The sequence below is a fragment of the Camellia sinensis genome, chromosome 5, assembly GCF_055761805.1.
Source record: "Camellia sinensis isolate YWXY chromosome 5, ASM5576180v1, whole genome shotgun sequence".
NCBI classification, from domain to species: domain Eukaryota; kingdom Viridiplantae; phylum Streptophyta; class Magnoliopsida; order Ericales; family Theaceae; genus Camellia; species Camellia sinensis.
The window spans coordinates 93,983,110-94,010,373 of NC_138965.1; the positions used below are offsets into that span (position 1 = coordinate 93,983,110).

A 27,264-nucleotide genomic window follows, 5' to 3' on the forward strand; every position below is an offset into this window, starting at 1 on the left:
CTTAGTCGGCAAATGTTTAATTTTCTTTTGACTACAAAACTTTTAGTCGCCAAATGTTTGATTTTCTTTTTTTGCTACAATTTTTAATCGTAAAAAACATGACATTACGTTTTATTGCAAATATTATAATTTCTTCATAACCTGTCTATATTCCATGCAACCTGTAATACTTATATAAATAAAATGATACATATACTATCAATCATTCCACAATCTGCATCTGTATACAAAAAATAAATAACTTTAACTGTCAAAGTACATACAAACCAACTATTGTCCAAACTAAAATAATAATTCCATATAAAATATAGAATCATACAAAAATAAAAGCCCTCCGTATACAAAAATTACATTTACTACCATGTGAAATGACCATTTGGCATGGTACAAATTACCATCGTAATCTGTACCACGACAAAAGGTGATGTATGTACCAAGACAAAAGTACATCTATGTACCACGACAAAAACTCATATATGTACAGTGACAGAAGGTGATCTATGTACCATGCCAGTAATTATCTGTTGGCTGCCAAAAGTTTTCTGTATTAGTAATAGTGAACTGCACAAAAGCCGGAGACGACAAAAGTATTTTATTAGTTCTATACAAAAGTGAAATTTCTTCTCCATACACCAAAATGGATTATCCACAAGTCCATGCAACAAAGTCATCTACAAAAAACAAAAAAAAAATTAGCAATTGGACCCAAAAATGCCCAATTTCATGAATGAATTTGGCAACAAGTGACAAATGACATATCAAAGAAGCAACCTTCCATGATGAATCAATTATCAGTCTTTCTAAAGTCTTTTGTTATAAGGAACATTGTTAAATGCAGAACAATCATTACTAAATCTGTCATTACTAACATAAAGCTAATGTAACAATCTTCTATTTGTATACAATATCTATCCAAATTCTGTGGCTAAACCAATATCAAAGCCCAATGTGAATAGAAAGTATTCTTTTTACCAACTTCCTCATTAATTGTTTGCAAAAGGCACTTGAATCATTAGATTGGATATAAAACTATCCCTACTTCTTAATGTAGGTCAGTGCCATTTCATTTAGGATATTAGAACATGTGAGAAAAATAATAACAAAAATAAAGTTCAATCACAAAAGTAAATATGTAGAAATGTATGTTGAAACACCTATAAATGGTTCATCAAAAAAGAATACTTGATATCTCATGAAGCACATGGCCTCACAAACACCATTCAGAGTTTGATACTTGTATAAAAGCTTAAATATAATATAACACACTAGTGTACATGCAAGAAATTAATATAATATAACAAGGCGTAAAATGAGTTAATATTGGTTTCTGAATATTTTTCCCTTAATTTTCCATTACTCTACATCTCTAATAAATAATTGTATTCACTATACACTTCCAACCACAAAAAATCTCAAAACAGATGCTCAAAAAACCTTAACTAACAATACTTGAATATAGTGTCATTCCAGTCTGAGAAAAGACAATTAAAGTAGAAAAGAATAACAATTGTTGAATGATCTAACATGGCAACAACAATAACTAACAAAATGCAGAACCAATCATGTGTTGATCTATCATGGCAATAACAAATACTAACAAAATGCAGAACTCACATACCAAGCTCCTGCAAGTTCACATTCGGAGCAAGAAAAGAATTTTCTTTCATCTTATTTGTACGAATCTGAAGAACAATGGGCATTTCAACAAAACGCCATTTTTCGAGTAAGTTTAAGGTGCATTCGGCTCTAACTCCCAACCTATGGATCCGGATTAAATTCCGTCAGTTCTCACAAGTCCTATTTGTCGTAGGAAAACTGTCCGTGAGAGTCACACGGCCGTTTGGAGGCTGTTTTGAATTTTTGCCCTCAAAACGCCCTTTTTCGAGTAAGTTTAAGGCGTATTCGGCTCTAACTCCTAACCTACGGGTCCGAATTACATTCCGTCAGTTGTCACAAGTCCTATTTGTCATGGGGAAGTTGCCTGTGAGAGTCGCATGGCGGTTCGGGGTCTATTTTGAATTTTCGCCCCCGAAATGCCCCTTTTTCGAGTAAGTTTAAGGTGTATTCGGCTCTAACTCCCAACCTACGGGTCCGAATTATATTCTGTCAGTTGTCACAAGTCCTATTTGTCATGGGGAAGCTGCCCATGAGAGTCACACGGTGGTTCAGGGGCTGTTTTGAATTTTTGCCCCCAAAACGCCCCTTTTATCGAGTAAGTTTAAGGTGTATTCGGCTCTAACTCCCAACCTATGGGTCCGAATTACATTCCGTCAGCTGTCACAAGTCCTATTTGTCATGGGGAAGCTGCCCGTGAGAGTCACACGGTGGTTCAGGGGCTGTTTTGAATTTTTGCCCCCTAAACGCCCATTTTTCGAGTAAGTTTAAGGCGTATTCGGCTCTAACTCCCACCCTACGGGTCCAAATTACATTCCGTCAGTTGTTACAAGTTCTATTTGTCATAGGGAAGCTGCCCGTGAGAGTTATACAGCGGTTCGGGGACTGTTTTGAATTTTCGCCCCCGAAACACCCTTTTTCGAGTAAGTTTAAAGCGTATTCAGCTCTAACTCCCAACCTATGGGTCCGAATTACATTCCGTCAGTTGTCACAAGTCCTATGTGTCATGGGGAAACTGTCTGTTGGAGCCACACGGTGGTTCGGGGACTGTTTTGAATTTTCGCCCCCGAAACGCCCTTTTTCGAGTAAGTTTAAGGCGTATTCAGCTCTAACTCTAACCTACGGGTCCGAATTACATTCTGTCAGTTGTCACAAGTCCTATTTGTCATGGGGAAACCGTCTGTGAGAGCCATAGGATGGTTCGGGGGCTGTTTTGAATTTTCGCCCCCAAAACGCCCTTTTTCGACTAAGTTTTGAGCGTATTCAGCTCTAACTCCCAACCTACGGGTCCGAATTGCATTCCGTCAGTTGTCACAAGTCGTATTTGTCATGGAAAAGTTGCCCGTGAGAGTCACACGATGGTTCGAGGGCTGTTTTGAATTTTCGCCCCCGAAACGCCCTTTTTCGACTAAGTTTTGGTGTACTTAGTGGGAGTGTTTGTAACACTTGTATTTTTTGAAATTACGATATTGATCTGTTAATCATGTGCTTTTGTTGTGTCCATCAATCCGGACACAATGTGGTCTAGTTCAGTGGATTGGTGGGGTATTCAGTGGGGTTGTGCTTGGGTCAATTGAGTGGCTTCTTAATTTGTGGGCTGGGTTTAAGTTTAAGAAGTTCAAATGGCTGATATGGAAAACTATGCCAATGGCTTTACTGCTGTCCATCAGATTATATTTCCTGCAATGTGAGTATCAAAGCAGCTCTGAAATGCATTGTTTTTGGGACTGTTACACAGTTGATTGGGTGTTTAGTGCTTTTATTATGTGTACTCCTTGTGTAGAATCCATGCAGAGTCAGCATCGCGGATGGTTCTGGGTGGGAGTTTATGGGTGGCTGCTCTGTTTTGCATTGTTGCTGGGATTGAATTAGCTGATCTGTTTTGCACTAATGTTGGGGTTAAATGGCTGCTATCTTTGAGTTGTTGGGGCTGCTGCATTGGTTTTTCGTTTTTTGTTTTCTATGTTGCTCTTTCCTTGTTAAGTTGGTTTCTTTGAGTTGCACTATTGAGAGGGTATGGAGAAGTGAATCTGTTGAGTACATAAAGTAGATACATATTGTATCACTGACATTTGTTGTACAAAATGGTCCTCTTATTTTATCAAAATGATTGGAAATTTACAAATGGTGTCATGTAATAATAAGATGGTGGTGACCTTACAGTTGTCAAAAGGGGTTAAATTTGTGAATTCCAAAAAGAAGCTATTCAATAAAAAGATTCAAAATTTTAAGAGTGGTTATGAGGAATCTGCTTGGTATTTCCAAGTTTTTTTGGTAAACAGCTATATGTAACAGAAACTTCTTAGGGCCCCTGCTGGTCCCCCCTGGCTCTACCCCTGAGGCATACAACAATATGATGGCCAATGGGATGATCACACCACACCACAATATTGTTGGAACCCCTTGTACCTTATCACTCTGCAAAAAGTTCTAAACTTTGGAAGAGTTGTGACCTATTATATAGAGACATCAAGAGATCTATATAAGGGTGACTTGGATGACCCTTTTCAGTCAATTTAAAATTATCCACTCATGAATGTCTCAGTGCTCACTGAGGGAGAATTTGGGGGAGACTGAGAGAGAAAGAGAATCATTCTACATGAAAGAATATCAAATACTAGGAAACAATTTGAAATTCACAGGACTTCCAAACAACTAAAGTAAATTTCAAATTTCTATCAGTTTGTAGAGGTAGGCATAACTTTTGGACAATAAACGCACAAATCTTAAACACACAATTCATAACTTCGGGGGCTATTATGAATTTTCGCCCCCGGAAAGCTCTTTTTCTAGTAAGTTTAAGGCGTATCCGGCTCTAACTCTCTACCTACGGGTCCGAATGACGTTCTGTCAGTTGTCACAAGTCCTATTTGTCATAGGAAAACTATCCGCGTGAGCCACACGGTCGTTCGGGGCTTGTTTTGAATTTTCACCTCCGAAATGCCCTTTTCCAACTAAGTTTTGGGCGTATTCGGCTCTAACTCTCCACCTACGGGTCCAAATTACATTCCGTCAGTTGTCACAAGTTCTATTTGTCATGGGGAAGCTGTCCGTGTCAGGCACATGGTCGTTCGAGGGCTGTTTTCAATTTTCACCCCCGAAACAGTCTTTTTAAGGGAATTTTCTATGACTTATCCTGACAGTGAGCTCAATGGATATGCAGATAACAGATAGTATTACAACAATATAACAGCACATCATTGGTATTATTGGTGCCAAACAAAAGAATCTCCATGTGTCTATTGTTCCAGCTAGAAAGTAGCCATAATAATATTTGGCACATTAAATTTGTATTGTCACAGAGAGCAACTCCATTAAAAATACACTACACCAAATCGGCATTAATAAATATATTTTGAAGCCCATTAAACAAAAGACAACATCAAGCAGCAGACATGGCAAATCAGATGCAGTCTTGTTTATGGAACTTACCTGCCGAGCAAGTGACGCAATTTTTTATACCATTGAGTACATTTCTATTGTAACCTAAGATCATAACTATGTGGAGGCACAATATGTAGTTTATGTTGCTATAATATTAATTTTAATTTTGGTTTTTGAGCCCTTGTTTTTAATTGGTTTATCGAGATTCAATTTCTGAATGTCTTTTTTGAGTTTTGCAACTTTTCTAACTGTACTCCCTAAACATTGAATTGTATTAACTGTTTGGCGGAATACCATCTGTAGTCCCTAAACATTGAATTGTATTAACTGTTTACAAACTTCTCTAACTGTATAGAAAATTTAGGTACAATGAGATTAACTGTTGACGAGGAATGATGAGAGTAGACATTGCACAGTTGACTAGATTGTTTGCAACTTTCTATAAGTTCATTACAATACAGATGCAATGGCTCAATGCTAGAAACACAATTGCCATGACCATACCACTACTTTCCCTAGGATAGCACTGAGAACTTCCTTATTCTTTCAACATTTCTTAATCATATTGAGTAATTATGCTTAATCTTTGATAATATAATTTCTCATTTAAAAGAGACTAAAAACTGTTACTTGTGTCCAACAACATTACCTGAGTCTTCACTAAGATTTTTCATTTCTTCTTTTTTGTGTAACAAATTATAGGACTCAAAAACCGAAATTAACATCCAACAATTCTTGGACAATAAGCCTCATCTAAAAGATCAAAATTTCAACCTATTGACAAAATGAAAAAAAAATAAAAAAAATACAAATAACAACTCCAATGAGATTAGTCTAGCTCTAAAAGATCAGTGATAGAAGCATTCAAGGTCAAAATTGCATAACGGGCACTATGATAGGCCCTCTCTACCTACACAAATTTTAATTCTTCAATTGCATGATTTTTTCTTGCCCTCATGCTTCACAACAAAGAGATAGTGTTGTTTAGTGAATATGTAAATCTAAGTTTGTATAAGTTTTAATATGATATGAATGAAATTCTTCTTACCAAATACGACGATGACCGTCTGAACCCTCCAACAGTGTTGAGAGTCGTAAAACCATAGAGTTCAAATGATTCAGTTGTTCTTGTTGCGCCTCCCTTGCTTTTTTTCCTTCTACTTCTTTCATCAACTCCTCTCTCTCCCTCATTATCTCTTCACGATCTGTCTAGCGCTCTTCTTTCTCCTTCATCAAATTTTCGTGAAGAACCTCCATCTCAGATCGCATTGCCTCCATTTTTTTGTCACGAGATCGTGCCGCACTATCAAATGGCGAATAGGGTCGTGGGCCTATCCCAAATCCACGCAAGTAATTCTTTCTCTGTCCAAGCACTTGCCGTGAGAGTTCCTCCTGTGTCAATGGGATCCCCGCATCCGTGGCTGTCGCTTGTAGATTCACCATTGCATCCTGTCATTACCAAAAAAAAGTAGACTATTCAACAAAGGCACAAAGAATCACATGAAATTTTGTGCTAAGATAGGCATTAATATTAAATACAATTGGTAAAAAGAGTTTACTCCTTACATGTAGCTCACCACATTTGGGATCAATCCATTCGTTTGTTTTCTTCGATTTGTGTGATTTGAAATAAAATTCCGAAAAATCCAACTCCCCATTTTCATCTACCTGTTAGTTTCAAATAACAAAATTAATTTGTCACAATAGTAACCATGACTTTCGTCTTACATACATAAGTGATGAGAAATCTGTTCCAAATGTATCTAACTCACCATGAGCGACATTGCTATTGGAAAGGAGCGAGATCCACTAGTGTGATTGTACGGTAGCAAACTTCGGTTTGCCAGCTTTAGAGCGTTTCTAAAAAAAAAAGAATTATTCAAGAATTAGTACATATCAATGCATTACCAAATGAGAATCATCCTTCTAAGCCACATCAATCATGTGTTTCCAATCATCCAAGCATACTCCTGTAGGCGGATGACTATATGGGTCATCAACACCCTCTTTGACAAGTTTTTCGAAGTGTTGCTTCAGGGTGTACCACTAATCCTTGTACAAGAGATACGCCTTCGTATCAACGATCTCTTGAGCTTGCTGATCAGTATGAAAATCCTCACCAATTTCAAACGTGTCCTGCAAGCATAAGTGTGTGACGTATTACAGAAATTGAATGCAGCAATTGCAACTTTACATAATGAAGACATTTAGTTTAAGGTCAGAAATTACTAACACAGCTTGTACTACAGCATCTTTGATACTCTGATCAATTTTCTTCCATGACTTCACTCCCTTCAGAGGGCACAACCCGCCTTATCAACAAGCCCAACTCATTCGTTGCAGGCGTGGCATTCCCTCTAGTGAGGGCATTCAGCATGTGATTGACATATACATGTAGTTTCTCCCCTTTTTTTTCTCACAATCCTTTTTTGCACTCCTTTTCCGACTGTAGGACCACGTACACGAGTTGACGTACTTTTCCCTGGTCAAGAAGGGGCAACAAGTGTAAGGCCTTCACATGCAATTAGTGCCCCAAACATATAATCGACAATAATTAATATTAAATTTAACAATCATCCAAGCAAATTGTCTTTCTAGATGAAGAAAAATCATTTGGTTAAGTCAAATAAAGTTATCTTTAGGGGCCGAAACACACCTACAAAACTACCAAAAACAAGAATAAACATTGTAGTCCGCAGTCAGTCAACCCTGAAGATGCAACAAAAACGTATAATGATCTTACGTACGCCGTGCGCCTGTGTCTCTTCCACAAATGTTTGTGTCATCCGGCGGTTGTGTCTCATCGGATAAAGTCTGTGGTGTGACAATGACATGTGCAGATGTTCCTGAGGGTGATGCCATGGGTCAGTTGTTGTTTTCTTACGTCACCCTGTCTTCGTCCCAGGAACCATGCTGGTACCTGCAAAGTAGTTGCAAACATGATATATAAACACCACATGCATCATCGATATTATGACCAATATGGACTGTTTACAGAAGCTAAAGTATTCACAAAATTACAAGAAGACAACAATAGGAAAATAATTGATAATGATTGTCAAGTAATAGTGTTGTACATAAACCAATGTTAAGCATAAATGTCAAATGACGAGGTTCATCAATTTAACAGGTTCAACATTGCGAAAAAGTTTACAATATAGCTCAGCATGATGACAAGAACAACAATATAAACAAAAGGACTAAACTCTCAGCTAATTACATAACACATACAGAACAACAATCTCCTTAATCCTTTTCCCCATTACATCAACAAAACGATAAAAAGACAAAATAACTACCAAGAACACACATCGAAATTTAGAAGCCATACATCAAGACTTTATCACACATCCAATCTCTCTCTTGACTCATCCTGAGTTCTAGAACCTTCTTCAACGTGTCGAAGAAGAGTTCGGGTTTGATCACGACATGGGTCTTACCATTCCTTGTGAAGTAGTTTTTCAGTCACTTCTTGGGGGATAGAAAGAGTGTGTGTGTGTAGGAAAAGTAGGGTCTTTGTTTGAAGAGATCATGAAGATGTTTCACTGCTTCTCAGTTTTTTCATTTTCATTTTCATTTTTCTTTTCTATTACAGTTAGTTTAACCCAAAATCGCAAGAACACATTCTGAGTTTTAGATATAGCATATGTATATCTCAAAAGGTTTGAAATTTATCCTCAGTGTCGTTTGGTTCTATGCCCTGTGAGAGAAAAGAACTAATATTAATGATAATTGGGGTTGATGCCCATTTTAATTCACTCTCTACGTTCATATATATATTGATGGGTCGTTGAACACACCAAAATTAAACACTAAACTACACCAAATTCTTTTAGAATAATGGCAAGTCCAAGTATCGATCCATAGGGATAATTATGAAATTAAACTAATTTAATTCATAAATTCCTAAATTAATTTTTATGAAAAAAATGATTGATCATAACCCAATTTAATAACGAATAAATTAAACTAAATAATTAAATTATCAATTATAACTGAAAATGGATTTACTAAATTGGGGAAAAACCTAGGGCGAAAAGTCCACCACTAGTCACGTAAATAGGGTTTTCAAATTGAAAACAATTATGTTATAGTTCGAACGGAATAATGCTTCGTAACTACAAGTTCAAAGCAATTAACAAGAATACTATCACGTTCAATGTACGAGCACGAACCATCTCAAGTAGTATAAATCGTTTACCTAAACTAAGGTAGTGATACGACTCGTTTCTCGTAGCATGATTCGTCTCATACCTTGAATGTGAAAGAATAGAAAACTCTTGTATGGAAAACATTCAACAGTTACAGAAAGCCGAATATTTGAAGAAATAATGGAAAATATATATATGAAACTTCTAAAACACCATACAAGTGTTCAAACCTTTACATAATTGAAAATAAAAAAAAAAACCTATTACATGGCTAGGGTTTCATCAAAACCCTAGAAAATGAGACTAACCACTCATGGAGGAGTGGAAGGAGGTAGATGGAGAAGAAGCCACCATGGGAGACATGCTTGAAGCTTCAAGTTCCTCTTCTTTTCAAACCCTAGCCTCCCTTTCTTGACAAAACAACTGCAGAACCCTAATCTAGCCTTTTTCTTGCCTATTTATACTTCCGGTGTCTTTCCAAACAGGTTTAAAACATCTGGCACGTTTTCTCAGAAAAAGTCAACACACGAGCTGGAAAGTCAACGCACGTGCGGACAAAGTCAACTCTCTCCAAATTCTGTCTTTTTGCCCATTTTATGCTCCGACTATGTACAATCTGATTGACATTCAACAAACAAAGTATACATTTTGACAAACAAGTGAAGTTAAGAGATCCTAATTAACGGCCTCAATGACGTACAATTCGGCCTTAATCACATCCCCTAACTTACAACTTGCTAGTCCTCAAGCAAGTGATAAAAAAGAGATAAAATTAAACAAAATCTAGCTATTTCCTCTTTCGTGAGAAAACGGTTGCATTTAGCATATGCAACAAGCCTTTAAACCACAAAGTTATCCCAAGTGGACGAGTAAAGTCTCGTGAGGGTTTCCAGAAATGATACCCACAAACATTTTCATATTCATATACGCCCAACAATTAACCAAATTACTCCACCTAGCAATCAACTTATGTGCCACTACAGCGTGATATTAAAACATAATGAGTCATTAAAGGCACAATGGACAAAGGAACCTATTGAGTCAAAACCACAATTCAGTTAATACAAAAGTAAAGTCCCCTGTCCTTGTGCATGCTAGTAGACAAATCATCAGTACCCTCGGTGTAAAGTGCAATCTCCATATTAGTTAACTGTCCACTATAATAGCCCAGTGTAACTCATGATAACACTCAACATATACAGAAAAACTAACCTGTTGCAGCCAAGATTCTCAAGTGTTTTTTTTTTTTTAAATGATGGTGCAATGTTTTGATCCATTAAGTTTTGTAATCAACCCATGTAGCAAGTATTGGGCCAATGACTCCCAAACCAGACAGTTTTAGGGCACTAGGTGTAGAGACACCCCTACGGGCTTAATAACTCGAGTTGAAAAGGCTATGAATCCGAACAAGTTATTCTCCTTTTTTTTTTTTTCCCTTAACTGTGCAATGTCTAAGTTCCTTCTGCTTTCTAATTAACCCATGTAGCAAGTATTGGGCCAATGACTCCCAAACCAGACGGTTTTAGGGCACTAGGTGTAAAGACACCCCTACGGGCTTAATAACCTGAGTTAAAAAGGCTATGAATCCAAACAAGTGTAGAGAATCTTGGCTCCTCATTTATTCTTTTCTGCAACCTAGCTATTATTAATGATATACACCAGGGATTATAATAAAGAGGTCACCGCTATGAGAGTGTATTCATGTGAATTAAGACATACTTATGACAAATGTACTAATACCACAAGCACAAATGACTCCCCTAATGCAAACATCACATGCAAGTATCTACCCAATAAATCCTTTTCATACAAGTCTACTATGCTCCCCAATTAACATATAAAAATATCATCACCCTACTAGTAACAAGTCACATCAAGTGAAGCAATGCAATCAAGTGAAACAGGTATAAGCATGAATGATTAAGCCAAATAGGAATGCACAAAAGAAAATACAATCCTCATCCGCCAACTTGAATATGACATTGTCCGCAATGGAAAAGTAAAGAGAAATGAGAGAAGATTACCAGAGATTGTAAGTGCACATCCAGATAGGCATATAATAACACACACTCAACTTTTTTTTTTGTTTTTTTCTTGAGAAGAGGAAATAACTGAAAAGAAATAAAAATAAAAGAGATAAAGCAATATACAGTGGGTGCTACGGAGAAGCCAGTGGCGGTGGTGGCGGGAAATGCTGGGCAAAGAAGGCTTGCATCAAAGATCGCGTCTCAAAGGCTTAATCCTGAACCCGTTGCTGGATGTCGAGCTGGCGAGTGTGTAGCTGGTCGAAGGTCGCCTGAGAATAGTCTCGATGCGCCTGAAAATCCGTGCACAACTCCATGAGACTCTAGTGGTGATCACGAAGAGTATTGTGGACCTAATCCACAGAGTGCTGAAGCTGTAAGTACTCCTCGCGAGTCATGTAGAGTGGGTCCCCTTGGAGAGGTGAGGGGGGAACAAGATGAGGTGGGTGGTCATGTACGGGGTCCTGGGCCTCATCAACTGGGGCACCAACCTGCTGCGGGATGCGAGATATGCTATGTTGCCATTCCCGCTGACCGAAAGTTGGATACGCTCTATAAATCTCCTCATTCTCAGCAATGGGGAGGCCGTTCAGCTCAAACACAAGTGTCAACAAATTGGCAAATAGCAGTGGCCAAGTCAGGTTCTGCATAGGTTCAGGCCGAACTGCCTCTCGTAGAAATTTTCGCAAATGCATCCAGATGATATGCTCAAGCGAGACCTGATAGCCATGCTGATAACGGTGTAAAACCCGAACAAACTCCAAACGGTGCTTAGCTCTATGCCCAAGTGAAAGGACATTCTTATGGACCACGAAATCAATGAATAGCAAGTGGCTAGGCAGCTTGCTCCGCCGCAAGCATGTGAAACTGTTGTCACCGTGGCCCCCGGGAAGTATTGCTGGATAAGGCTATGTATGGGTTGTCGATCCTCAACTTCCGGGAAGGGCTGATATTCTGGCTTGGCGAAAAACCCTAATGCGATGGCAATCATGGATGAGGTGATGCGGACAATATGACCATCAATGGTAGATAGCAGTCCATCCTCAGTGAGTGACTCATACAGGTTCTGGTAGAAAAGTCGTACCAGACGAGGATAAGTGGGCGCTGCCACAGTGCAAACGCCCAACTGGTGCCGGAGTTGGAGCTGCTCAACAGCCCAAGTGGTGTCCATGTCACGCTGAAAATATGGAATGTTGAACTGCGTGAGCTTGTGAAGAGGGCGTGAAGCCCACTCCGGCCGTGGCAAGTCACTCGGTGGTGGTGGCGAGGATGGTGGTGACGGTGGCGGTGGTGGCGCCGAAGAGGTGGAACCTCTGCCCTTTTTGGAGGCCCGAGCAGACACACGTCGACTCATATCCTGCACACACCAACAAACACATATACCCGTGAAACCAGCATGAGAATCAAATAAAATATTAAAACACAAGTCTGCCCACTGATGTATCACATGCAACTCGCACCAAATTTTTTTTTTTTTTTTTTTTGTATTTATTTATATAAAAATGAAAAGAATTAAATGAATGAATAAAAATGACATTAAATAAACTAAACTAAGCTATAAAAGAAGTAAACTATAGTACAAAATAAACTAAAGTATAGAATAAAATAAAATAAAATAAACTAAACTTTTTTTTATTTTTTTTTAAGTTAGTAGAAGAGAAGAAAATAGAATAAAATAAAATAAAATAAAATAAAAATTTAGAAAATAAAATAAAATAAAAATAAAAACTAAACTACTTAACAATTAAATGAACAATTACATCATAATAATAAAAAAATAAAAGTAAAAATAAAATCACTAACTAAACAAGTAAAATAAAAATAAAAACAATCCACTAACTAATGAAACTAATGAGAATCACTACTAAACTATTTAAACTAAACAAATATAGTAAATAAAAAAAAACTAAATTATTATTATTATTAGTACCTTTATTTCTGAGGTTTTTTTTTTTTTTTGACCGCACGTGCAGCTCTCATCTTCTTCCTATGCAGATTTTTGTTTTTTGTTTTGTTTTGTTTGTTTTTTTTTTGTTGTTTTTTGTATGATGAACAAACTAAATAAACATGGCTAAGTTAGTATCCTACATGGCTAAATAAATAAAATAAAATAATAGAAAGAATAAACAACTAACAACAAACATGGCTAAGCAGTATAAAAAAAAATCCCTTATTTATTTATTTATTTATTTTTGGTATGAAACAAAGATCAAGATTTGAACAAAAATAAAAAATAAAAACAAAAATAAAAACAAAAACAAAATAAAATAAAATAATATAATATAATATAAAAATAAAATCAAAACTTTACTTCTCTCCTCCTATGTTCACAAATCTAAACAAAAAGTAAATTTTACCTTGAAAAATGAGAGAAAAAGAGAAAAAGAATGGAGATTCGCGGGAAAAAATGGTTGTCGCCGAAGATTTGTCGGACGAAGAGAAAATAGTGATGCCGGCGGTGAGATGGTAGGAAGGAGGGTTGAGAAGGAAGAAGAAGAAGAAAGAAAAAGGAAGAAGATGGTGATGGTGGGTTGTGGGGTTGAGAGAGAGAGAGAGAGAGAGAGAGATAAATAATGAGAGGTAGAGAGAGAGGGGGACAAAGTCTGGAGTGATTGCGGAGCGGCGTCTTTTTTTTTTTTTTAAATTTGATGGGTCGTTGAACACACCAAAATTAAACACTAAACTATACCAAATTCTTTTAGAATAATGGCAAGTCCAGGTATCGATCCACAGGGACAATTGTGAAATTAAACTAATTTAATTGATAAATTCCTAAATTAATTTTGATGAAAAGAATGATTGATCACAACCTAATTTAATAACAAATAAATTAAATTAAATAATTAAATTATCAATTATAACTGAAAATGGATTTACTGAATTGGGGAAAAACCTAGGGCGAAGAGTCCACCACTAATCACGTAAATAGGGTTTTCAAATTGAAAACAATTATGTTATGGTTCGAACGGAATAATACTTCGTAACTACAAATTCAAAGCATTTAATAAGAAAATCATCACGTTCAATGTACGAGCACGGACCATCTCAAGTAGTATGAATCGTTCACTATAAACTAAGGTAGTGATACGACTCGTCTCTCGTAGTATGATTCGTCTCATACCTTGAATGTGAAAGAATAGAAAACTCTTGTACGAAAAACATTCAACAATCACAGAAAGCCGAATATTTGAAGAAATAATGGAAAATATATATATGAAACTTCTAAAACACTATAAAAGTGTTCAAACCTTTACATAATTGAAAATCAAAAAGAAAAACCTATTACATGGCTAGGGTTTCATCAAAACCATAAAAAAAGAGGCTAGCCACTCATGGAGGAGTGGAAAGAGGTAGATGGAGAAGAAGCCATCATGGGAAACATGCTTGAAGCTTCAAGTTCCTTTTCTTTTCAAACTGCATGTGCGGCTTGGTTTACGCACGCCTCTTCGCACCTGCTTTTAAAGCAGTGTGCAATTGTTGGATTTGGAATTGAGCCGCACGTGCGGAATTTTTTTTTTTTTTTAATAAAAGAACTCTGTGTATATGTATATGTATATTTTTAAAAGATTAAAGATAAGAAATTAAAAATCGAGTACCACCCAAAGCATGCTAAACTATTTCTACCTTCATTTGACATCCGGAATAAATAAATAAATAAGAAAATAACGGAATACCCACTAGAGGTATAATCTTCACACGAAAACTATGGGGACTACTTTTCTCCCTAACTGTGTTTGTAACTTTCCCTATTCTCCAACAGGGTGACAAAGTAGGTTGATTCGGTATCCAGAATCGAGGCGCATAAAGCTACCTCAACCTCTGGGGCTGCCATACAGAGTTCAAGCCGGGGTAGTTTTGAAGTAATCTCCACACCCCTGGATATTAAAACCATACTCTAATCTCGGAAATTCCAAACCTTTGTGTTCTAAGCTTTGCCATTCGAACTCTAGTTTCTACCGTCTCAGTTGGTCTCCTAGGAACTCACTACAAACACGGTTAGGTGGCTATACCAGACCGTCAGATGCCGTTCGGGCACGACTAACACCAAAGGAATTACACCTTTAGAGGATTTAAAGTCTCCTAAACGCAAATGAAGCACATCAAGAACAAAGAAAAACAGAATAAAATAAGAGGGAAAGAAAAAAAAAACAAGAAATTAATCTATCAATCATAGTAAAACGGGTCCATCAAAGCAATGGACTCAATCATTTCCCCATTCCCAATCCCCTCTATATATGGCTTCAATCTTTGGCCATTCACTTTAAAAGTGTGGCCAGTCTTTGGATCTTGCACCTCAACGGCGCCATGAATAAATGCCTCAACAACCACAAAGGGGCCATCCCATCTTGATCTTAGCTTACCCGGAAAGAGTCTCAATTTTGAATTAAAAAGCCACACTTTTTGGCCGGGTTCAAAGGATTTTCTATTAATGTGCTTGTCATGGAATTCTTTAGTCCGAGCTTTAGAAAACTCTCGAACTCTCTCATAAGCATCATTCCGAATTTCCTCCAACTCATTGAGTTGCAATTTCCGGTTGAGCCTAGCCGCGGCCATATCGAAGTTAAACTTCTTTATGGCCCACAATGCTCGATGCTCAAGTTCAACCGGGAGATGGCAAGCTTTGCCAAACACCGCCCTATATGGTGACATCCCAATGGGTGTCTTACAAGCAGTGCGGTAGGCCCATAATGCATCAATCAACCGTTGTGACCAATCTTTCCTATCTGGCCTCACCGTTTTTTCTATTATGTGTTTTTATCTCCCTATTTGAGACTTCTACTTGGCCACTAATTTGAGGATGGTAAGGAGTGCCAACTTTATGAGTGATGGAGTATTTCTTGACTACCGACTCAAGGAACCGGTTACAAAAAATGCGTACCCTAATCACTTATTATGGCTCTAGGAAACCCAAAACGACTAAAGATGTTTTCATGCAAGAATTTGATTACAACTCTATGATCGTTTGTTCGGGTAGCTATCGCCTCCACCCACTTAGACACATAATCGACTGCCAAGAGAATATACTCAAACCCGAATGACGACGGGAAAGGTCCCATAAAATCAATCCCCCAAACATCAAATATCTCTACCACAAGAATAGGGGATATTGGCATCATGTCATGCTGAGATATCAAACCCATTTGCTGACAACGCAAACAAGTTCTATAAAATTGATGGGCATCTTTAAAAATTGTGGGCCAATGAAACCCGCTCTGTAAAATCTTGGCGGCTGTTTTATGCCCACTAAAATGACCGCCACATGCAGAAGAATGACAACATGTAAGAATGCTATGCACCTCACTCTCCGGCACACCGTCGGATCACTTGGCCGGAGCAATATTTAAACAACTCCGGATCCTCCCAAAAGTAATACTTGACCTGCGAAAAGAATTGGTCTTTGTCTTGCTTAGACCAATTCTGCGGAATTTGCCCATTGGCCAAGTAATTTACAATATGTGCAAACCACGGGAGGCTCGCTTGTGACAGCTCAAAGAGTTGTTCGTCTGGAAACGAATCATGCAAAATAAGAGGGTCACTAGTATACTCAACGAGGATTCGGGAGAGGTGATCCGTCACCACATTCTCAGACCCTTTCTTATCTCGGATCTCTAGGTCAAATTCCTGAAGCAACAAAATCCATCTAATTAACCTAGGTTTGGTCTCTTTCTTTGATAGTAAATACTGCAAAGCGGCATGATCAGTGAAGACTATGGCCTTGGAACCTAGGAGATAGAACCGAAATTTATCTAAGGCAAAGACCACAGCTAGCAACTCTTTCTCGGTGGTAGTATAGTTCAATTGTGCATCCGAGAGAGTGCAACTAGCATAGTATATAGCAAATGGTGCCTTATTGACCCTTTGGCCCAACACAGCCCCCGGCAGCATAATCGGAGGCATCACACATGATTTCAAAGGGAAGTGACCAATCTGATGATTTCATGATTGGGGCGGTGGTCAGGGCCATTCTCAGTGTTTCAAATGCCTTTAAGCATGCCTCATCAAAGATAAAAAGCACGTCCTTAACCAGTAAACTACACAAAGGACGTGATATCTTACTAAAGTCTTTGATGAACCTACGGTAAAAACCTGTATGCCCTAAGAAAGACTTAATTTGACGCACGGAATTGGGTGGAGGAAGGCCTGCAATGAGGTCAACCTTAGCCTTGTCTACCTCTATACCTCGAGGGGACACAATGTGTCCTAACACTATACCCTCACGAACATAAAATGGCTCTTTTCCCAACTCAAAATTAGGTTTGCCTCAGTGCATCGTTCCAACACTCTAGTCAAGTTCCTAAGGCATTCCTTAAAAGACGATCCAAACACCGAAAAATCATCCATGAAAACTTCCTAAGAATTTCTCCACCATATCAGAGAAAATGGCCATCATACACCGTTGAAAAGTCGCTGGTGCATTACATAGCCCAAAAGGCATGCGCCTGGAAGCAAAAGTGCCAAAAGGGCATGTGAATGTGGTCTTTTCCTGGTCAGCAAGGTACACTGGGACTTGATTATACCCCGAATAGCCATCAAGAAAACAGTAGAAACCCTACCTCGCTAACCGCTCTAGGATCTGGTCAATGAAAGGTAAGGGAAAATGATCCTTCCTAGTCGAGGAATTCAGTCTCCTATAATCAATGTACACTCGCCAACCAGTAGTGATTCGTGTGGGGACTAACTCTCCTCTCTCATTCTCAACAACAGTGATGCCCGATTTCTTGGGCACCACTTGTGTGGGACTCACCCACTTGCTATTCGAGATGGGGTATATAATACTCGCATCCAACAATTTCAATACCTCCTTTTTCACCACCTCTTTCATATTAAGATTTAGTCTTCGTTGCATTTCACGAGAAGGTTTGATGTCCTCCTCTATGTGTATATAATGCATGCACACGGAGGGATCTATCCCTTTCAAATCAGCCACTAACCACTCTATAACACTCCGATGTGTCACGAGAACACTCATTAGCTGACTCTCCTGCTCTACAGTCAAGTCAGATGTAATGATGACTGGTAAAGTATCCCGAGGCCCTAAAAATGCATACTTGAGTGTGGCCGGGAGTGGCTTCAACTCAAGTGTAGATGGTGTGACCAAAGATGGTATGGCAGGCTCTCTCGACAGAGGAGGAAGTGACTCAAACCGGGCTTTCCACGGAGGAAAATTCGGTGCAGAAGAACCATTAAGCAAGACATTCACCTCCTCAACTGACCCATCAATATCAAAATTTTCAAACCTAAAATGAGCTAGACAAGCCTCTAAAGGGTCCTCTACAAGAATGGAGGGCAAAACTTCCTCCACAACCTCATCCACAACATCCACAAATAAATACTCCTCTCTCTCATGGGGTTGTTAGGATGCTTGGAAAACATTAAGTTCCACTTGCATGTTACCAAATGAAACTTCCATAACCCCGGTCTGACAATTAATGCATGCATTGGCCGTAGCCAAGAAAGGTCGACCTAAGATTACCGGGATTTGTATCCTAAAACTGGCTATCGGTTCCATATCTAAAACCAAAAAGTTGACAGGAAAATAAAACCTATCGACCTTCACTAGCACATCCTCAATCATGCCACGTGGCACTTTAAGGGACCAGTCAGCCAACTGAAGAGTGACAGTAGTGGGCTTCAACTCGCCAAGCCCAAATTCCTCGTACACAGAGTACGGCAACAAATTGACACTAGCCCCTAAATCTAACAAGGCCCTATCAATGAAATGGTCCCCTATAATGCATGCAATGGTTGGGGCACCCGGGTCCTTAAGCTTAGAAGCTGTGTCATTCAACAAGATGGAGCTTACTTGCTCCGTGAGTAGGACCTTTTGGGACACGTGTCCTAGATTTACGCTTTTGCGTACAAAGATCCTTCAGAAATTTGGCATAGGAAGGTACTTGCTTAATTGCCTCCAGCAAAGGGAGGTTGATTTTTACCTGTTTAAAGACCTCCATCATTGCTTCCATAGATGCCGCCTTCTTATTAAAAAGGGACGGTATATCAAGGCATTGGGGAAAGGGTGCCTTGGGCACATATGGTGCCTTGGGCTCATGTAAAGTGTTAGGGACTAAGTCATCCCTCTTAAGTGTTTCCTCCTCACCCTTGCTCTCATTGGGTGTACCACCGTGGTCACCCTTCTTAGCTCTAGTTGCATCAGACGCAACTGACTGAGGCTCTAACTCCCTCCCACTTCTCAAACTAATCACTGCTTACACCTGCTCATGGTGCTTTCCATTCCCACCCGAACTCTCTGCCCCGTATTGTTCCTTAGGGTTGGCCACAGTTTGACTTAGTAATTTTCCCTCCTCTCTTCGATTCATGTTGTTAGCCATTTGACCCAATTAGGCCTCTAGCTTGGCAATAGAGTGAGTGTGGGAGTGAACTACCAGTGCTAACCCCTTAAGTTCTGAGAGAACTTCCAACACCTGAGTCTCAAAGGCAGAGTTGCCCTGAGGAACAGGCGGGGGTTGTGGTTGCCGGTACGGTTGTGTCGGTCGATAAGGTTGCGGGTGTCGGTAGGATGATTGGTTGGCAAAATTATTGAAATTCTGCCTTGGTGGTGGAGGATTGTAAGAAATGCCTTGTGAAGGGGGTCTCCATGAAAAATTAGGGTGATTTCTCCATCCCGGATTGTATGTGTTGGAGTATGGATCATTACCCGGGTTGGAGAATCCTTGAGCCACATTCACATGCTCTTGGACTAACTTCGGAAATTGTGATGCCGAAAGGCACTCACTCAAGTCATGAGTAGGGCTCGCACATATAACACATGCCTCGTGAAATTGAGGCTAATCTTGCTGGGTAGGGGCATGTCCCGTAGCTAATAATTGGTCCATTTTGTGGGACAGTGCCTCTACTTGTTAGGCTAACTCTAGATTTTGCCCAACCTCATAAATGCCCCCTCTTTTCGGGGCTCCAACTACTGGTTGCCGGACTTGCTGGGCTGCGGAGGCATGGTGAAGGGAATTATCACTTAAGTTCTCAAACAATTGCCATGCCTCGGCATCATTTTTGAACATGAATGTCCCATCATAGGATGAGTCCATCATTTGGCGGTGCGGCTCAATTAAACCATAATAAAATGTTTAAACAAGTTGCCAATCAGGCACTTGGTGGTGGGGGCACTGTTGGAGAAGGTCTCGAAGTCTTTCCCCCGTCTCATAGAATTGCTTGCCATCCATTTGAGCAAAGTTTGTGATGGCTCGCCTAAGTTGGTTGATTTTACCTATGGGAAAGTACTTCTTCAAGAACCGTTGTTGTAATTGGTCCCAAGTTGTTATTGAATTAGCAGGTAAGGAATTCAGCCAGTGTTTGGCTTTATCCTTTAATGAGAATGGAAACAATCGCAACATTAAGACCTCATTTGTGAAATTCTGGATCCTCACTGTCGAGCAAATTTCCAGAAATTCATTCAAATGTTTGTAAGGATCATCATGAGTTAGTCCATGGAATGATGGAAGCATTTGTATGGTGCTGGACTTAATCTCATAATGAGCAGCAGTGGTGCTGGGTAATTGCATACAAGATGATGATGTATATGCAGTGGGTGTGAAATAATCCTTAAGAGTCCAGTTAGGCACATTCGGGACATCTGGATCTACCATCTCTAATGGCTTAATGTATGAATATGAATACTTAAGCCTAGGAACACGGGCAGAGGCCCTAAGTTTCCGAAGAGTCCTTTCTAGTTCAAGGTCCAAATTCCACAATTCAGGGCGACAAGAACGATGCCCGTGCATATACTACCCACACACACACACAAAAAGTTCCGACTCTGTGCACTAAGTTATGAAAGCAAAATACCAAAGGGAGAAATACTTAACGAAAACGCTTTACTCGTCTTGCAGGTGCTTGACATGTAGACGTTGTCTCCAACCTCTAATTGAGCTTCGTCTTGCTTTTTAGCACTTTGGTGCTTTGCTTGCGAGTGTTTACTTCTGTTTACGTACTTTAGTGCTACGGTTTTTTTTTTTAAAGCTCGATTGCGCTCCGCTTGCACTTCGGTGATGGCTCCAATTTCAAACGCTATGCACACTTAACAACACGAAAACATAAAATCCTAAACTTAAAATTAAAATAAGAATATAACTTTAAATTAACTAATTTCGCCAGAAGTCCCCGGCAACGGCGCCAAAATTTGATGGGTTGTTGAACACACCAAAATTAAACACTAAACTATACCAAATTCTTTCAGAATAATAGCAAGTCTAGGTATCGATCCATAGGGACAATTGTGAAATTAAACTAATTTAATTGATAAATTCCTAAATTAATTTTGATGAAAAGAATGATTAATCATAACCTAATTTAATAACGAATAAATTAAACTAAATAATTAATTTATCAATTATAACTGAAAATGGATTTACTGAATTGGGGAAAAACCTAGGGCGAAAAGTCCACCACTAGTCACGTAAATAGGGTTTTTAAATTGAAAACAATTATGCTATGGTTTGAACAGAATAATGCTTCGTAACTACAAATTCAAAGCATTTAACAAGAAAATCATCACGTTCAATGTACGAGCACGAACCATCTCAAGTAGTATGAATCGTTCACTCTAAACTAAAGTAGTGATGCGACTCGTCTCTCGTAGTATGATTTGTCTCATACCTTGAATGTGAAAGAATAGAAAACTCTTGTATGGAAAACATTCAACAATCACAGAAAGCCGAATATTTGAAGAAATAATGGAAAATATATATATGAAACTTCTAAAACATCATACAAGTGTTCAAACCTTTACATAATTGAAAATCAAAAAGAAAAACCTATTACATGGCTAGGGTTTCATCAAAATCCTAGAAAAGGAGACTAGCCACTCATGGAGGAGCGGAAGGGGGTAGATGGAGAAAAAGCCACCATAGGAGACATGCCTGAAGCTTCAAGTTCCTCTTCTTTTCAAATCCTAGCCTCCCTTTCTTGACAAAACAACTCCAGAACCCTAATCCAGCCTTTTTCTTGCCTATTTATACTTCTGGTGTCTTTCCAAACAGGTTTAAAACATCTGGCACGTTTTTCGAGAAAAAGTCAACGCACGTGCAGACAAAGTCAACTCTCACCAAATTCTGTCTTTTTGCCCATTTTATGCTCCGACTATGTACAACTTGATTGACATTCAACACACAAAGTATACATTTTGACAAGCAAGTGAAGTTAAGAGATCGTAATTAACGGCCTCAATGATGTACAATTCGGCCTTAATCAATATATTCTAAGAAAAGAACAAGCACATCGAAATCATCGATCTCTCACATTTTGTTGCTATTTTAAACTTAAATTGAAATGATCATTCATCAACTTCAGTTCATCACTCCTTGCAAATAACTTTAGCTAAAAATAAAATAATAATAATAATAATGATAAATCCATTCATTATGGAGTTTAGGTTTCTCTTTCATCTTTTCCAAGGAAATAGATGATTCTGATTCATTGACTTGTGCAATTAATCATGGTTAAGAATATCAACGTAACATGTTGATATAGTGATCTTAAATGGAATTGACTTAACCTATATTAAATCTCCCCTCTAGCACGACTTTAAGAGCACCATATGCATATTTCACCGTAAAATTTATAATTATATGCATGTTTATGTCGATACTTCCAGCTATATCAGAACAAAATGAAAGGTGAGTTAGTTATAGTATATATGATTCTCTATAGTTAAATCTCTATATCTTATAGTATCTATATGGTTGCAAATTAGTAAAATTTTTAATACTCTAATGATCGTGAGTATAGGGACAGCAAAATAAAAATATTCTTAGTCTAATTCTAGTGATTTGAGGATAGAGCCACCACCATTGTGTTTGAGTCTATTTAATATTATTTATTATAAGTTAAAAGTTAACAATTAAACAATAGAAATGAAAAGTATCATTCCTTAAACATTTAGAGATAATCAATTATTTTTTTAATTTTTTTAATTATTTTTACTTAATAAATATGTTATCATAATTAATAATAATAAGAAACAATTCAAATAAATTGCATTAACCTTTTCTATATCTTGTTTGCTTGAAATTCATATTTGAACAACCAAAGAGAAAATATACTATGATAATGTGAGCCATGACATAAGTCACTGTTTAATGTCACCAGATATTCTTGTTCACTAGTTTCTTAATAATTATTCATCAAACAATGGCAAGAAGTCATTTTTCAAGTATATCCAAGTAGGTGGTGAAACAAGATAGTAAAAGAAAAATCAATGGCATAAGTCATTTTTCAAATAGATATAAATTTGAAAATCCTATAAATCAATGCAAACCTTAAGCGCCTTTATTCAAGGCAAGTGTAGAAAACACAAGAAGTAAATCACTCAAAAGGGGGAAACAGAGAAAGGGGGGGAGAGACAGAGAGAGCGACAGACACAGACAGAGACTGTGAAAGAGAGGTCAAGCAAGAGAGAGGGAGAGAGAAGCCTGCAATACGTGTACAAAGCATCATATATACACAGAGACACATTAAACATCATGTTCAAAATTTTTAATCAATTACAGCCACATTTGAATGAATCCTACAACAAAAATGTCAGAAACGGGGGAAACACAGAAAGGGGGAGCCAAAGAGAGAGACATAGAGAGAGACAGAGACAGACAGATAGACTGTGTGAGAGAGCGAGAGACGGACGCACAGACAGACTGAGAAGCAGAGCGTGAGAGAGAGCGAGAGAGAGAACCTGTGATGTGCGGCTGCGACGGTGGTGATTTGCGCCGGTGGCGGTGGCGGTAGCAGTAGCCGTCGCAATGTCACCCGTACAGTAGGCTACGGTGAGGGACGCTAATTTCTATGAGATTTGGTGAGGTGTGTGTGTGATACACTGTTGTGAAGTTGTGTGTGATCCACTGTTGCCTAGCAGATCAACACGCGCGCAGCAATAAAAGAAATGGTGCGCGTTGAAATTTCAACCTTTAGCGACTAATTTTATTCTTAGTCGGGAAAGGAATCAGTTATGCTAACTATAATGCTTTGGTAGCCAAATATCACTCAACAGCAACGAAAATATTGGACGCGAAACATCCTCTTTCGCAACTAAGTTATATTTTAGTCAGGAAAAAGCAATATTACAGATTAAATTTTTTTTTAAGCCTAAAATGTACACTAACGGAGACTAATATCCTATTTAGTCGTTAAAAAATTAAATTTTTGCCGACTAAATTGAAATTTAGTCGCCAATTATAAATATTTATCGACTAAAATATTTTAGTAGCTAGACGTTGAACCAATGCCGACAAAATTAATTCTTAGTCGCCAAAATTAGTCGCCAAAAGTGCATTTTCTTGTAGTGGCTGCCAAGCCATAAATGCATATTGCTATAAAAAAAATCTCCATGCTCTTCGAGTGAGTTTGGAACAGAGAGTCATATCTATTTTGATACTCGATTTGAATGAAGCCAATCAGCAATGTAAGCCAAGCTATAAATATAGCATGGCATGCAACAACATGGGAGAAAGTGAATTCTCTTATTCTAGCAATAACAGGAATCAAAGATAAAAAATATGTATTAGAATCATCAAAGGATTTGAAAGAAGTAACCATTTTAGTTTTTATTTATTTATTTTTAAATGTAAAACTAATTTTGTTCTCAATTGTAGAACTTTGGCTGGATTATTTAAGACGGTAGTCGAAAGCTGGAACTATTTAGGTAAGAGATTGAAAATTAAAAGATAAAATAATAAAAATGTTACACTGACCTTTTTCAGTGAATGAGGAATTATTGAATAATGAAATAACAACCGAACAATACATAAGTTAAACAATCAATTAAAAGCATTTTTAATTATCTCCAAGAAAAATGTTTCATCAAATTACTAAGTAAAATATGAAAAATTATTACAAGAGTTCATAAGTTGTTGATTGAAAAATTAAAACAAAAAATAAACACTACATAAAAATAAAATAAAATAAAATAAACAATTGAATAAGTAAAAAACACACAGCATAATGAGATGCAAAGAATACCTTAGTTTCTTTTTTCCGACTCCACTCATGCCATCAAAACTTTCAACTTCTAAGTAAACCTATATTATTCCAAATGAAAAAAACAATTATAAAAGCATTTACTATTGTTTTGGGTAAATTACATATACCTCTCTCGAGGTTTAGCTAAATTACAGATACCCCTGAGGTTTCGGAAATTACAGATAGCCCCCTGAGGTTTATATTTTCATAACAAATTGCCCCCTGAGGTTTATATTTTCATAACAATTTACCCCCTAATTTGTTATGCAAATAGTACCTTCAGGGGTATTTGTAATTTCTCGAACCTCAAGGGGGTATCTGTAATTTTGCTAAACCTCGAGGGAGTATATGTAATTTTCCCTATTGTTTTTAAGTGTTGGAAGCTATTTACAATTCAGAACCAAAAAAATAGTGAACCTTAATCTAGACCAAGATAAACTAAAGCAAAGTATGTACATCCATAAGAAGAAAAACATGTCCAACAATGACAATGAAGTAGAAAAATTACCCGGAGATTGAGGGGACATGTCTCTCGTCCCTATTGAGTCCCAATCCTTTGAAATGATAAGCAATGTGATGAAGAATGGCTTAGCCAGGTGACCAAATTGCTCTAGTCTCTGTGTATATACAAGAACCCCAAGTTACATCAATCTATCAGGCAACTAATTACAAATCAAGAATTAAAACAAACACACCAACATGCAAAAAAATGTTTCATCAATCTCTAAATTATGTTTTTGTTAGATATTCATCTCAACTCTACTTGTTTCCATGAAAAGTATTTTTATATGAAATTACCTTTCTAACTTGGAAAGAGTAAAAACACATTGGTAAATATGTAGAAGAATTAACACGAACACACCAACATACAAAAAAATGTTTCATCAATCTCTAAATTATGTTTTTTTCTGTATACCTGACATGAAACACATTTTTATATGAAATTAACTTTCTAACTCATAAGGAGCAGAAACGCATCGGTAATCCCTCCATTGGTAAAGCCATGGACTAATTTTATTATTATGATTATATATATATATATATATATATGTATAAAATCCATTTCCAGCAAAACTTTTAATTCCCCCATGCGGTAAAGGATCTCAATCTATAAAATGATACCAAATAAATAAAACTGGGGTTTTTTTTTTTCCTGTAGAACCCTAACCCAATAGTTCTAAACCTGGGGATTTTTTTAACTTTTGAGATCGTTCGACAAAGAGAATAGAGAGTGGTTTGGTGACTGTAAATTACCTGAAAATGCTTCGGATCTTTGATGACTGCTGCTCTACTCTGCAGCGACTAATTTGCTTTTCCTTCACCCTTGTCTCCCTGGGTATGAGGCTAGGGTTTTTTGTTTGGGAGTCTCCGATTTGTAGGATTTTATGAGTAAAAGAAGGGTAAATTACGTTTTGCACCCTTATAATTATACTTATTTATAAACTCAACCGTAACGATCTATTTAATTATTATCGTATAAATCTACTCATTTTGAAACTTATTTATAAACTCAACCGTAATGATCTATTTAATTATTATCGTATAAGGGTTGGTTTGGAATGTTCTAAAAAAATACATTTTTTGACTTATTGGCTTATATGGGTTGTGTTTGGATTTGGTTTGATGTAATGTGTTAGAGAGGTGATGTGATTTAAATAAGATGATGTGACTTAAATAGGATAGTGACTTTTTGACTTTTTGTATTATTTAGTGTATCCCAAACCAAGCCTAAATCTACTCATTTTGAAAGTGACTTGGAGATGGTTTGCGAGAAATGAAAGTGATATATTTTTATAGTTGAAATGATTAAAATATACGGATTTATAATTGAGTGGAGTAAAGTAATATTCTTAGTGTAAAACTTTTCACTTTTCACTCCTATAAATTGACTTAAATTTATTTTAAATTTCTATTGTTTTAATTTGAATAATTTGATTTATACATTTTTAAGTCCATCTTCAATTTGACATTTCTGTTAATTTTTCGTATGTGTACAACTTAGTCTATGTTTGGATCATTTTCTTCATTTTCCGTCATATTTTCAAATGCATAATCCAAACATAGCATTACAAGATTGAAAAATGTCTTAAAATCATTAATTTCAACTTCTAACTTGAACAAAATGA

At 37.5% G+C, this 27,264-nt stretch overlaps 1 protein-coding gene and 1 pseudogene across 20 annotated transcripts in view; both read right to left on the reverse strand.

Annotated features, from left to right (window-relative positions):
* Window positions 1–225: 225 nt before the first annotated feature.
* LOC114307908 (uncharacterized) lies at window positions 226–26,533 on the reverse strand. 19 transcript variants are annotated; one of them, XM_082869280.1, is made up of 11 exons: window positions 26,393–26,533; window positions 25,647–25,755; window positions 25,139–25,197; window positions 11,300–12,530; window positions 7,746–7,918; window positions 7,232–7,480; window positions 6,907–7,134; window positions 6,771–6,858; window positions 6,576–6,666; window positions 6,047–6,447; window positions 226–671 (listed from the first exon to the last, which is right to left on the reverse strand). In XM_082869280.1, the coding sequence occupies exons 8-10, from the start codon at window positions 6,780–6,782 to the stop codon at window positions 6,305–6,307; spliced, it is 246 nt and encodes an 81-aa protein (XP_082725406.1). In that variant the 5' UTR covers window positions 6,783–6,858; window positions 6,907–7,134; window positions 7,232–7,480; window positions 7,746–7,918; window positions 11,300–12,530; window positions 25,139–25,197; window positions 25,647–25,755; window positions 26,393–26,533; the 3' UTR covers window positions 226–671; window positions 6,047–6,304. The 19 variants fall into 19 exon arrangements, with proteins under 19 accessions (XP_082725406.1, XP_082725392.1, XP_082725398.1 ...); XM_082869266.1 differs by having other exon boundaries at window positions 6,565–6,666; XM_082869272.1 differs by having other exon boundaries at window positions 6,565–6,666; window positions 7,228–7,480; window positions 26,393–26,528.
* The window catches only part of LOC145791538 (uncharacterized), a 28,157-nt pseudogene continuing 15,580 nt past the window's right edge, over window positions 14,688–27,264 (reverse strand). The window contains exons 2-3 of the transcript XR_014331159.1: window positions 25,139–25,197; window positions 14,688–18,513 (exon numbers count right to left, since the gene is read on the reverse strand). The product of XR_014331159.1 is annotated as an uncharacterized LOC145791538 (transcript). The remainder of the gene's footprint in view (window positions 18,514–25,138; window positions 25,198–27,264) is intronic.

Bases quoted from the DNA above. Each gene is read 5' to 3' on its own strand.
- LOC114307908 (XM_082869266.1), bottom strand. The intron at 6,448-6,564 runs GTAAGGAGTAAA...TGGTAATGACAG, and splicing joins CCAAATGTGGTGAGCTACAT to GATGCAATGGTGAATCTACA.